Below are 13,351 nucleotides of genomic sequence, written 5' to 3'. Positions count from 1 at the left end.
GTTAGTGAAACATGGACTGTGGGAAAAACGGAACAAAAGAGAATCGAAGCAGTTGTGATGTGGTGCTACAGAGAAATTTTGAAAATTAGGTGGACTGATAAGGTGAGGAATGAGGATGTTCTGCGCACTATCAGAGAGGAAAGGAATATGTGGAAAACACTGATAAGGAGAAGGGACAGGATGATAGGACATGTGTCAAGACATGAGGGAATTATTTCCATGGTACTAGAGGGAGCTGTAGAGGCCAAAAACTGTAGAGGAAGACACAAATTGGAATATATCCAGCATATAATTGAGGTTGTAGGTTGCAAGTGCTACTCTGAGAGATGAAGAGTTTGGCACAGGAGAAGAATTTGTGGCGGGTCGCATCAAACCAGACAGAAGACTGATCCCTCAAAAAAAAAACTTGTTGATTGTGGTGTTTCAGTTGGACAGTTAACTCACGAGGGTTTCGTGCTATTACCATTAGAGCGCTACTCCGATGAACTTGAGCACTTTATTTAATAGCAGTGTGCCTTTATATGAGTTGATGGCATCACGTATGTCACTAGAAGTACGGAGCAAAATGTCGAAGCTGTCGATAAACAATTAGATGAGTCAGAGACTGCGGCAAAGTGTGTTGTCGGTGGAGGTACTAAGGTGTTAGGATACTTTAGACCAAGCAATCCTGACGCTGCGTTGCAGCACGTGGTAGGGCTCACCTGTACACCTTCTGTATGTTTCTTCTTTCGTGGAGCCTTCTTCACAGTTGTGAAGTGACAATATGAACAGTTCCATCTCTCGGCACACCTACTGTGATCCGTATTTGTTAGCTTCACCATCCTGTTTCTTTGTGACTGAAATACTGAGTGCCAAATAGTCACTACGTGCAGTCATAACCTCTGTGTTCTTGGTCTTTTCCCATGCAGACTGTTGCCACGTTCCTGTATCAGTGTTTCGTGTCGATTCATCGTGGTTTTTTTTTTTTGCGAAAGTCGAAAATCTATTCAGTTACAGAGTCTGTGTACAATACTGAATACCTTAACTTCTATAGGTCAAAACGATGTCTTTCTTAATACAAACCATACATGGGGCCGGGAGACCTCTAGTGTACAGGTCTCTAGTATGTACAGTAAGTGGAAACAATGACTTCTTTCTCAGCATAAATCATGTGTTGCCTGGATGTCTCTAGAGTATATCGTGGGTTACTTTAGTTTGAGGTATTGTATTAGAATGTGAGAGTATACACGTTATCCAAATGTAAATGAAGCATTGGTACCACATGTTATTTAGAGTTTTAAGCTATGATTGTAGACAATATTTTCTTATATTAAAGTGTAGCTGAAAAAATACATGGAGTATCTTTTACAATACATTACAAGCAACAGTGTGACTTCCCACCACTCTGCTACGTTACCTGCTTTCTTTGACCTTTTTACATCTAACAAAATGGTCAGTTTTTAGTGAAGATAGGAAGTGCATACATTTCACATGCCTAGAAACAGAACAAACTTTCCTCCTAAACATTATAGTCAAATTTAGCTACAAAATAATATTCTTCAGAAAATATATCTTCCAATAAAGGAATTGTCTGTTCTTACCCAGGAAAAAAATTACAACCCCCAAAGAAACATGTTGCAAGGAAACACAGTTATAAGAATAGCTACAAGGAACAGTATTGTTGTTTTTGAAGCTGTTTATTGAGCATTCTGTCAGGATAGAATCTTAGTTCAATATTTCACTTGCTCCAAATACTGGACAGCAGGTACACCAACCTTTGTTTACCCATTATCAAACTGGCATCAAGCAGGTACTGAAGTTAAAACTTTATCTTGCTTTTAAAAACTACTATATACAAACATATTTAGCAACAATGTAGTTACACAATATGTTTTCTTATTCTTAGGGATGCTGAATTAATAGCAACTCAAATATTTCCTTAGGATGTTTGTAACACTAAGTCAGAGAAAGTGCAAGAATTGGAACAAGTCAGTAAAAAGTGTTATCGTTTTATTCATATTTGTTTGATGTATGCAAATTCTCAATACAACATAACAAGCAGATGCATGTCATTGCATCCACCAAGATTATTCTTGTACTTTTTAACCCATTCGTCTAATTATTATAACACATAAAACCTTGATTTACGAAAGTTTCATGAAGGCGTTTTGTGATGTAACTGGAAGGTAACATTTACAATGGCACATGCAGTGAAGTTTACAACAAAAGAAAAAGGTTCATCACGTATGAGACACAGGGATTTACTAAAAACGAGAAAAGTCTTTTGCCTGGAGACAAAACTTCTATGTAATGCTTCGACTATGATTGTACAACGCATGCACTGTAAATTAACGGGAATTAAAAACATTTTCTTGCTTTTCTTATAGTGAACATGGATCCAGTTCAGTCGTGTGATTATTGCACTAAAGAGACGAAGAAAGAGTGAAATGCGAATATAACAAAAATAAAATGTAGCATTAAACTTTGCACTCATTTCAACATACAGCACTACTAGTAAATGCCATTTCCATTCCATTATTTATAACAATTAGTCAAACTGAACTAAAAACGAGTATCTTCTGCACTCCAAACATTGAAATGACCGCACATATAATGTATAAAACCATGCTTGTGGCTCCACTATGATTCAAGTACATGTACTTGGATTGAAAATTCTTGTGTTTTCATGTTTTTATTCCCAGATTTACTAAAATAACAAGATTTCTCTGTGCTTTCCGACTTTGCCAAAGATTAGCATTTGGAGTATGTATGTATTGCATTCACTCCTGTTTCTGTAGACATTAGGTTAGATTAGGTTAAGATTTGTATATAGAGCTATTACAGAAAGGTTTTCAGTGAATTAATTCCCTTTAGTGTTAAATACTAAGGCTCTTTTACCTGAAGAAGTCTTTGATCTTAAAGCATTCATAGCACATGTTCACTGAATCAACTATTCATAAGTGGTTCACTCAATTTATGATAAACAAAGACAGAAAGGGAGAGAGGGAGAGGGGGGGGGAGAGGGAGGGAGGAGAGAGAGAATTAGAAAGAGAGAGAGAGGGAGAGAGAGAGAGAGAGAAAGAGAGAGAGCAAGGGGCAGTGCAAGTAAACAGCTGTAAAGTAGATAGGAACTATAATTTGTGAATTGTGAAAAAAGTAATTATTTGGTTCCTAGCTGCATTTTCAGTAAGTTTCATATTGTGTAAATTTCATATTTGTAGCAGGACGTCGTTCTTGTGACCAGGACACCTTGTAACCATCATATCTCTTTTGCTTCCCATTAAATAATTATTGTAACTGATGTTTAAACATATTTCATAAAATTAAAATCATAATTACATTTGTGCTCTGGTTGAATGAATTAAGTCCATTTCAAACAAATTTGCATTGATTTAGATTTGAGATTTTTGAACTCTTAAATTGTATTGTTGTTGTTGTTTTTGTTGTTGTTATTGTTGTTGTAAGAGCTTGTCTCTTATTTGATCCATTCTAAATTACATACAATTACGTGAAAGAAGACAAAGGCAGTGAACTAAGAGAAAAAAATGATACTAAGCATAAAACATTTCTAAGATAACTATCCTATACAGGGCAGTCTACGCACAACCAGTATGAAATACACACTCAAAATTGTACACTCTATGGTGACTAAAAGAAACAGGCAAATACTGAAGAGCAACAAGGAAACTTTATGTTAAAATAACAACTTAAACTTTTTTTGCATAAATATTTAATGGACTCTTAAAATTCAGGTAGAGTTCAATCACATTTCTTTATGCAGAATGAATGACTCATATACATTGTATATGGAATTCACTTTCTTTGATAAGCATGATCTATTTATAATATTTTACAGTATATACAAATTAACATCTATAGCACAAAATACTTCAGTAAAGGCTTTGTCATTTATCAGAATATGTATATACATTTATAGGTGTGAAAGCACCATGTGCTGTAAGCACCATACTTTTACATTGACAAGCAATCTAGAGCCAGTGAACTTTTGTCTCTCTCTCCCCAATAAGTCACTGTCAATCAATGTAGACTTTCATACACAATGTTATATGACATTACAAAATGTACAACACGTAAGTCAATAGTGGAAATGTACAACACGTAAGTCAATAGTGGAAATGTCTTAATAGGTACAGAGTATAACTGGAAAAATTCAGCTTCACTGTCGACTAAACAGCTAACACAGAACATTTTAACACAGCAGGCCATATCATTATATTCTTTTCTATGAACCAATAGAGCTGAAGGACAGATGTCAGTACACAACACTGACTTCTAATTAGTGTACAAAAATTATAGTGCTGATTCCAAATTATAATTGCAGGGTCACATGAAAAAGTAAAACGTTGTTACTGGCTTGAGGTAAGGTAATTTTCAGTCATGAATGCTTAAATCTTTAACATGAAGTTGTCTTTGGATGTATTTTCTGCAACTATTACTCTCCAAACCACTTACTTTCATCATGTATGTGTCCCATCATGCTCTCCTTCTCGTTCTGCTACTACACACAACCATGAGCTACATTTCCCATCCCAGGAGTCTGGTGCTTTACGCTCATACAAGATAATTTTGAGCAAATGTTACCACTTTTCTCAGGAAATACGCAAAACTTAGAAAGAAGTAGCCTAAATCACTTATGTGCACAGTAGTACAATTAGACAAGAAACAAAAATATGAAACTTATGAGAACCAAATTTCATTAGTAGTGCAATATGTCATTTAAAGCTGTGGCTCAAGTACAAAGTCATTGTTACATTTCTTGGTAGTGTAGTAGTAGTTAAAAGTCTAATGTTTGCTTCAAGCATAAGGCACTCTCTGTGGTTACATTGGCTGTCAGAGCCACTATTTCATATGAAATATTGTATTAGAACTACTGGAATTAATCCTGGAACTGATTTAGATAAGAGGAAGACAGTATCACAAAAATAAAGTTTCAATCTGTTACATGATGTGAAAGATCTACAGTTGTTTCCTAAAGTCTTTTAACCATAGTCAAATTATCAACACGGAGAGATTTATAGACAGTTATGTAGCAAATACACTGTAATGATCAAGTCATGAATAGCCAAAAATGATACTTCTTTGCAGAAGGCAAATCTCTTATTACAGTGTGTAGCTGTGAACTACACATTTCTTTCGTGATATCTATCTGTTTTGCAGTATTTAGCCTACTGTGCAATATTTTGTTAAATCAAAGGTTTTTGTCATTCAGTAGTTCATTCCGGGATGTCAACTTATTCCGAAAGTCAGAACAATAATCAAGTCAGTTTCAAACGTTTTAACAGTACAAACAGAGTACAGGTGGTAATTTTGGGTCCTGAAAGTGTCAGGCAATCATCGATATCACACTGCCTTTAGAACGCGAGTGGTAATCGCCAGTTTCTCTGATATGGCTGTCACTTACAATCGGACCAACTTGCGATACAATCAGTACACTGGACTAGCAACAGTACCCAGCTTTATGCCTCTTATGAACCGAAACGGAACAGAAATGACAAAACAATCTCTCTACAATAAGAAAAATATTACGGCTAATGAATACCTAAATATTGTAGTATAGCCGTTAATTGTAATAGGAATTTCAACTTATCTCTTGTAGGTGTCAGTAAATACAAAATATTTCTTTGCAAAATGCATTACTTTGAAAATTACTTACGCATAAAGATGCTTTTATTCAACGTAGTTTAAGAGGTTACTCAATATACTTTTTTCATTTACTTCTCTTTTATTTTTATATAATTGTTATAAAGAGATTGAGGGTTGATGCTATGTTGACTTTAAACGATGCATGCAGAAGCAGACGGAGTGACTTTAGAGTTTTATCGTAGCACAATCAAATTTCGTTACGAGCTCAGTACCCATCAACTTTTTTCTGTCAGCTTCCAGCAATGTGCCTCTTCCTTATTTTTGGTCCGTTAGTGAAGTCACATGTATACATTGGAACAGATAATTCAATGACGAGTGTGTACGAGACGATCCGTTGCAACTCTCTGCACACTCCCGTACAATGGCGGCAGACGCTGCCACACTCGGTCGGACAGCGCCATCAGAGGTGCGCGAGTATCTCCATCTCGGTGTTGATGCCGCTGCCGCCGCTGTGCCCGCCCTGGCCGGCAGGCGAGGAGCCCGTGACGATGGGGGTGGAGCCGGACACGGTGACGATGACGGGGCTGTCGTCCGTCTGCACGATGGTGACCAGGTTGGCGAGGTCCTTGCCGCCGGGCGCCGCCGGGTCCAGCACGAAGCGCAGCTTCCCGCTGTCCGCGGACTCGCTCAGCGACAGCGACGGGTCTCGCGAGTGGTCGACGTGGCCCAGGGCGCCGCCCCCGCCGCCCACCAGGCTGCCGCCTCCTCCTCCTCCACCGCCCCCGCCGCCCCCGGGGTCGAGGGTCGGCCGGGTGGAGCTGGTACGCGACCTGTAGCTGGGAGGCCGCGAGTAGTCCGCCGCAGACGCCGCCTCCCGCCGCAGTCCTAAAGGCGCCCTGCACCCACACGAGAGAACACTTACAGAATGTCTAAGGGAGGAAAAAGTGAAGCTGCGAATCGGATATTACATTACTGGCCATTAAAATTGCTACACCAGGAAGAAATGCAGATAATAAACGAGTATTCATTGGACAAATATACAGGGCTATTACAAATGATTGAAGCGATTTCATAAATTCACTGTAGCTCCATTCATTGACATATGGTCATGACACACTGCAGATACGTAGAAAAACTCATAAAGTTTTGTTCGGCTGAAGCCCCACTTCAGGTTTCCTCCGCCAGAGCGCTCGAGAGTAGAGATGGGCAAAACTGTTCTTTTCAGAGATCGGATCAGAACTGTTAACTCCCTGAAATGAATTAGCTCTTTTTCATGACTCACCACTCATTCACAATAGAAAATAAATGGAAGGCACATTGCCCTTTAAACTTGGTTTATTCCAGTACTATACCTGTATTTTGATCTTATTTGATCCTATTTTGAAGTAACACAGATAATGAGTAAGAATTTTGTATTGTTTATTGAAATTTCCACGATATGACAAAGTTTTTGATTATTGATTTATTTTGCACTATCGTGGTTTTTTGGGTGATCGGAAAATGTTGTAACTTGAGATTTACATTAACAATATATTTGGCTACAATGTATTAAAATTTCATTAACCTCATACAAATACATCGCAAGCCATATATTTTTAAAGTGAACGTTTCCTTCCAAAGACGCCTAAAATCGCAAACACCGTACCAGAATAAGAAAAAAAATATAAATTTGACTGTAAAACGAAAGTTCTGCATATAGCCTTACGCAGAATAAAACAAGGAAAATATTGGTGTATCACATTTTGCGAAACGTTTATCGGTTCGTTCGTAATTAAAGCGTAAATTCGAGTGTCTATAATAAAAATCCTATAGTAAGAGGAGTCGTCAGGAACCTAATCTGATCAGTTTAAACAAATAAAAATAAAATAAAAACAAATGATGTATACATAAAATAATAGTGTAATATATGTAGCGGTATTACTACGAAGAACAATATCCAGTAGGGACGAGCCGCGAGCTGTATTACTGCGTGAGCTGAGACCGCAGAGACCAGAGTGACACCTGAGTTGCTTTGCTCAACGCTCTGGCTAGAGTCGAGACGGTGGGGTGAGCGTCGAGCGGGCGAGTTCCGAGGGTGGGGGGAGCGGTGAACTCACCCGTTCCGAGACAAATCGTCCGTTCCTTTGCGAGCAGGTTGTTGCAAGTAGTTCCTATGTTATCCGCTAGGTGGCTCTCTGTCCGTTGCTCGCATCAACTGCCCAGAGGGCAGGACGTGCGACTGAAACGATCGCCGACAGAGTGCGTTGCTAAGTTAAGCTGCGCCAGACACTCACTGCACGCGGCAGAGGACGCACAGAGACGGCACGGCATATGTGAAACACAAAATCCAATGGGGCACTGCACGATGCAGGCAGCCAAGGCAGAAGCAGGGCAGAGGCCGGCGCTGGCTGTGTTGTGTGGCGTGCACTGTGCTCTGACCAGCAGAGGCGCTGCTGATATGCTCCGTCTCTCTCTCTCTCTCTCTCTCTCTCTCTCTCTCTCTCTCTGCCGTGGGAAACGTTTGGAGCTACCGTTCTTTTTTTCTGAATCACTGATTGTTCACTCCTTTGAAAGATTCAACTCTATGAATTAGTTCAAGAGCGCATCCCCCATCTCTACTCGAGAGTGCAGTGAGACAAAATGGCGACAGGAGCACTCACATCAGTCAGTCAGAACAGTGCAACGACACTTCAGGACGAAGTTCAACAAAGATCCACCAACTGCTAACTCCATTCGGCGATGGTATGCGCAGTTTAAAGCTTCTGGGTGCCTCTGTAAGGGGAAATCAAAGGGTGTGCCTGCAGTAAGCGAAGAAACGGTTGAACGCGTGCGGGCAAGTTTCACGCGTAGCCCGCGGAAGTCGACGAATAAAGCAAGCAGGGAGCTAAACGTACCACAGCCGACGGTTTGGAAAATCTTACGGAAAAGGCTAAAGCAGAAGCCTTACCGTTTACAATTGCTACAAGCCCTGACACCCGATGACAAATTCAAATGCTTTGAATTTTCGGCGCGGTTGCAACAGCTCATGGAAGAGGATGCGTTCAATGCGAAACTTGTTTTCAGTGATGAAGCAACATTTTTTTCTTAATGGTGAAGTGAACGGACACAATGTGCGAATCTGGGCGGTAGAGAATCCTCACGCATTCGTGCAGCAAATTCGCAATTCACCAAAAGTTAATGTGTTTTGTGCAATCTCACGGTTTAAAGTTTACGGCCCCTTTTTCTTCTGCGAAAAAAACGTTACAGGACACGTGTATCTGGACATGCTGGAAAATTGGCTCATGCCACAACTGGAGACCGACAGCGCCGACTTCATCTTTCAACAGGATGGTGCTCCACCGCACTTCCATCATGATGTTCGGCATTTCTTAAACACGAGATTGGAAAACCGATAGATCGGTCGTGGTGGAGATCATGATCAGCAATTCATGTCATGACCTCCACGCTCTCCCGACTTAACCCCATGCGATTTCTTTCTGTGGGGTTACGTGAAAGGTGCAGTGTTTAAACCTCCTCTACCAAGAAACGTGCCAGAACAGCGAGCTCGCATCAACGATGCTTTCGAACTCATTGATGGGGACATGCTGCGCCGAGTGTGGGAGGAACTTGATTATCGGCTTGATGTCTGCCGAATCACTAAACGGGCACATATCGAACATTTGTGAATGCCTAAAAGAACGTTTTGAGTTTTTGTATGTGTGTGCAAAGCATTGTGATAATATCTCAAATAATAAAGTTATTGTAGAGCTGTGAAATCGCTTCAATCATTTGTAATAACCCTGTATTATACTAGAACGGACATGTGATTACATTTTCACGAAATGCCTCAGAACATGTCCTACCAACCGGTTCCTTCTTCTTGTCAAGTTGTGCCACAAACTCCTCCCCAATTCTATTCAATACCTCCTCATTAGTTATGTGATCTACCCATCTAATCTTCAACATTCTTCTGTAGCACCACATTTCGATAGCTTCTATTCTCTTCTTGTCCAAACTGTTTATCGTCCACGTTTCACTTCCATACATGGCTACACTCCAAACAAATACTTTCAGAAACGACTTCCTGACACTTAAATCTATACTCGATGTTAACAAATTTCTCTTCTTCAGAAACGGTTTCGTTGCCATTGCCAGTCTACATTTTATATCCACTCTACTTCGACCATCATTTGCTCCCCAAATAGCGAAACTCCTTTACTACTTTAAGTGTCTGATTTCCTAATCTAATTCCTTCAGCATCACCCGACTTAATTCGACTACATTCCGTTATCCTCGTTTTGCTTTTGTTGATGTTAATCTCATATCCTCCTTTCAGGACACTGTCCATTCCGTTCAGCTGCTCTTCCAAGTCCTTTGCTGTCTCTGACAGAATTACAATGTCATCGGCGAAACTCAAAGTTTCTATTTCTTCTCCATTGATTTTAATTCCTACTCCGAATTTTTCTCTTGTTTTCTTTACTGCTTGCTCAATATACAGATTGAATAACATCGGGGATGGGCTACATCCCTGTCTCACTCCCTTCCCAACCACTGCTTCCCTTTCGTGCCCCTCGACTCTTATAACTGCCTTCTGGTTTCTGTTCAGATCGTAAATAGCCTTTCGCTCCCTGTATTTTACCCCTGCCATGTTTAGAAAACCAGACAGGATCTGTATTTACCCATTCCGAGATGAATGGAAGCTGTTTTGAATGCCAGTGGATTTCCTAAATCGTATTACGAATGGTAATGTGTTTCGTTATCAGGGTTTTCATATTTTTGGCCAGCCCCTGTTCCCGCCTAACCAATAGCCTGTGCGGCTGCGCTGGACTGCTGACTGACCTGAAGGTGGAGGAGACATGCGACCGGTAGGTCGGGGGCGGCGAGACGGCGCTGTGTCCCTGCGGCTGGCGGTCGAGCAGCAGCAGGCGCAGCCGGTACTCCTGCATCGAGGCCTGGTACGACGGCGGCGGCGGCCGGTACTGGAACTCCGGGTACATCATGGCTGCAACACACACGACGGGCGCCGCGTCAATACCGCTGCGACAGCAGCGCTCTCCTTAGGTCGAGGAGGCAAGAGTTCCAACAAGAGGTGAGACATCGGAGGAACAAGAAGCAACAGCCTCCGTATGTCCCTAATATTTCTGGGAATGTAAGGAAAAGAGTACAGAATGTCCTAAACTTATGAGGGAAAGCTGCAGCTAAGGTAACACGTGGGCTGACGGCAGAATTGGGGTGATTTTTGTAGTAAAATGACTGAAATGCGGATGTAACAATTAAATAACAAAAGCAGAGGATTAAATACGGGTCATGAGCCGGGACTTAGTCGCAACAAAAATCCACAGTGGCCCAGGATGGTATTTTTTTATAGCTATTCCAGTTAAGAACCACAATGTTACAAACCAGGTAACTGATTTAGGTCTGTGATGCCTATCATCAGACTTTTAAAAAAAAGAAAGAAAAAATGTGGCAGAGACTACTTGCCATACAGTATGCAGCTAACTTACAAATTATGGCAATCAGAAATCAATATGAAACATCCTGGCAGATTAAAACTGCGAACCCTGCAGAACTAGCACTCCTGGAAGAAGGGCTCGCAGTAGAGCTTCTGTAAAGTTTGGACGGTAGGAGACGAGATACAGGCAGAAGTAAAGCTGTGAGGACGGGTCGTGAGTCGTGCTTGGGTAACTCAGTTGGTAGAGCACTTGCCCACGAAAGGCAAAGGTCCCGAGTTCGAGTCTCGGTCCGGCACACAGTTTGAATCTGCCAGGAAGTTTCATATCAGCGCACACTCCGCTGCAGGGTGAAAATCTCACTCTAGAAATCGATATACCCGTACATGAGCTCAAAACAAAGAAGAACCAATAAAGTTTAAATTGATTTAAGTAGGATATTTAAGGTCGGGGCATTGCACTGGTTGGTAGACAGTGCTAGTTCTGTGAAATCTGATCGTCCAAGGGCTGACAAATACTAATGGGTACCTACTAGAGTCATTGGGAAGATTCAGCAAACATCTGTCATCCATAAACACTTTGTGGAATGTCTGTGTAACACCCTCTATAGCTTGTTGGAATGACAAAAATATCTACTCCTTCCTATAGTCTGTCTAAAACTGAAGAGCGAGCAGCGCCTTTGGTGGGGGAAGTGGCCTTTCCTGGAAGAACGCTGCCACCGGCTTGCAGGGGCACCCAAAATCTGTTGCCTGTTACCTGTCTAGCGGTGTAGATCGGCGTGCAGTGATATACGTTTCTGTTCGTGGGATCTGAGTTGCCAGTGTCAGTCAGTTAACTTCGTATACTTACTGATGTACTTCGATATCTGGAAGTGATGGATAATCGTCTAGCATTGCAAGAAAATGTGCATAATACGAAGAGGAGGTATTTTGGGGTAACGTGCGTTCGATCGTCTCTAATGTTATTACAGCGTCTATTAAAGAGGCGACCCAGAAATAACTGTTGGCTAATATTACCAGTCCCAATCAAATGACTGTAATTTATGCAAACGTCAGCCTCACCTAATAGGACGCATAAGTAAGGAATGGAAAAATAAGCCACATGGTTTACTGGAATCGCCACGAAGGAAAACTAATAATTTTTGGGAGGAAACCCATCGTTATAGACAGTTTCAAAATCACGTAAAACCTTTGATACTTATGGAACAATAAATCTCTATCTCGGTCACTATTCACCTGATTCTAAGACATAATGCTTAAAACATGTGCGCAATAGCTATTCTAAACACTGCTGAAATTTCCTTCGAAACATGTACACCGATTCTGGACTTATAAGCAGAAAGCTTGACATACGAGGTGCTTCACATATTAATTTTTATTTTTTGGTAACTACTTTATTTGTTAATCTACAGCAATGTTATCCTCTTCAAATTATTCCCCATTACATACAATACACTTATGCCAGTGCTTTTTCCAATTCCCGAAACACTTTAGGAACTGTTTCTTAGGGATAGGTGTCTTAACTGTGCATTTTTAATCTCATCAACGCTTATCAAACCGCTGTCCTTTAAGGCCTACTTTGAAATGTTTATACCACTTGTCTGCCCTAGGTTTACTCATAACAGGCTCGCCAAAAGCAATATTTACGATTTCTAAAAATTTCATACACTTTATTTCATTCTTATAACAAAATTTAATACAGATTCTCTAATTTATTTTTATACAAAACAAATAATCGTTGATGCTACCAAAACACATGTAACCTTTCTGACAGCTGACAACAGAGTAAATACCCAATATGTATAACACTGAACACATACTTTTGAGGCATATTTACGAAGACAGTACAAAAAAGTAGTGCAAATCGGACTAAGACAACACACAAAATCATAAATTTCTGCTTACTCTTGTGTTCCAAGAATTGTTTAGTTTCAATGCAGTGCTGCAAAGAAAACTTCTGCCTTTTAGTAGAAACACAAAATAAGAACAAGCCTTAAATTCTACAGACCGATTGCATTATATGGGGTTTGTTTTATGAATAGCAATAGAGGAACATACATTCACATGAACAGGTATTTGGTTCTATGTTTGTAGTAGAATCCTTACTTCCGTTCTTATGTTAATATCATTTACTCTATAATGTTGTGTTTCGGAAGAAGCTATCGTTTTTTGTATTCCTTATGATCTTAATGCATTTGTCTAAAAATAATCCTAGCCGAGACGTATCTGTACACGGCTTCGCCACAGCTTTGAAGCGCACGCCGCGTTAAGGTCGGTACTACGTTGTGAAACAGCCTGTAGAAGCGCCTTGTGAGGTAGATGGGTTGGCAGAGTGGTGACTCGCTCGCTCGCTCGCTCTTC

The 13,351-nt window shown here is 40.6% G+C and overlaps 1 protein-coding gene across 1 annotated transcript in view; it reads right to left on the bottom strand.

The window, feature by feature from the left end:
• Nucleotides 1–5,716: 5,716 nt before the first annotated feature.
• Nucleotides 5,717–13,351, bottom strand: part of LOC126161274 (uncharacterized) — a 145,056-nt gene continuing 137,421 nt past the window's right edge. Inside the window, exons 5-6 of the mRNA XM_049917014.1 lie at nucleotides 10,381–10,543; nucleotides 5,717–6,479 (exon numbers count right to left, since the gene is read on the bottom strand). Coding sequence (XP_049772971.1) covers nucleotides 6,044–6,479; nucleotides 10,381–10,543 — 599 coding nt within the window. The 3' untranslated portion in view covers nucleotides 5,717–6,043. The remainder of the gene's footprint in view (nucleotides 6,480–10,380; nucleotides 10,544–13,351) is intronic.

Source organism: Schistocerca cancellata, chromosome 2, assembly GCF_023864275.1.
Source record: "Schistocerca cancellata isolate TAMUIC-IGC-003103 chromosome 2, iqSchCanc2.1, whole genome shotgun sequence".
Classification (NCBI taxonomy): domain Eukaryota; kingdom Metazoa; phylum Arthropoda; class Insecta; order Orthoptera; family Acrididae; genus Schistocerca; species Schistocerca cancellata.
Note: the sequence above shows the minus strand (reverse complement) of the source record. Positions and strands in the feature narration are given on the sequence as shown.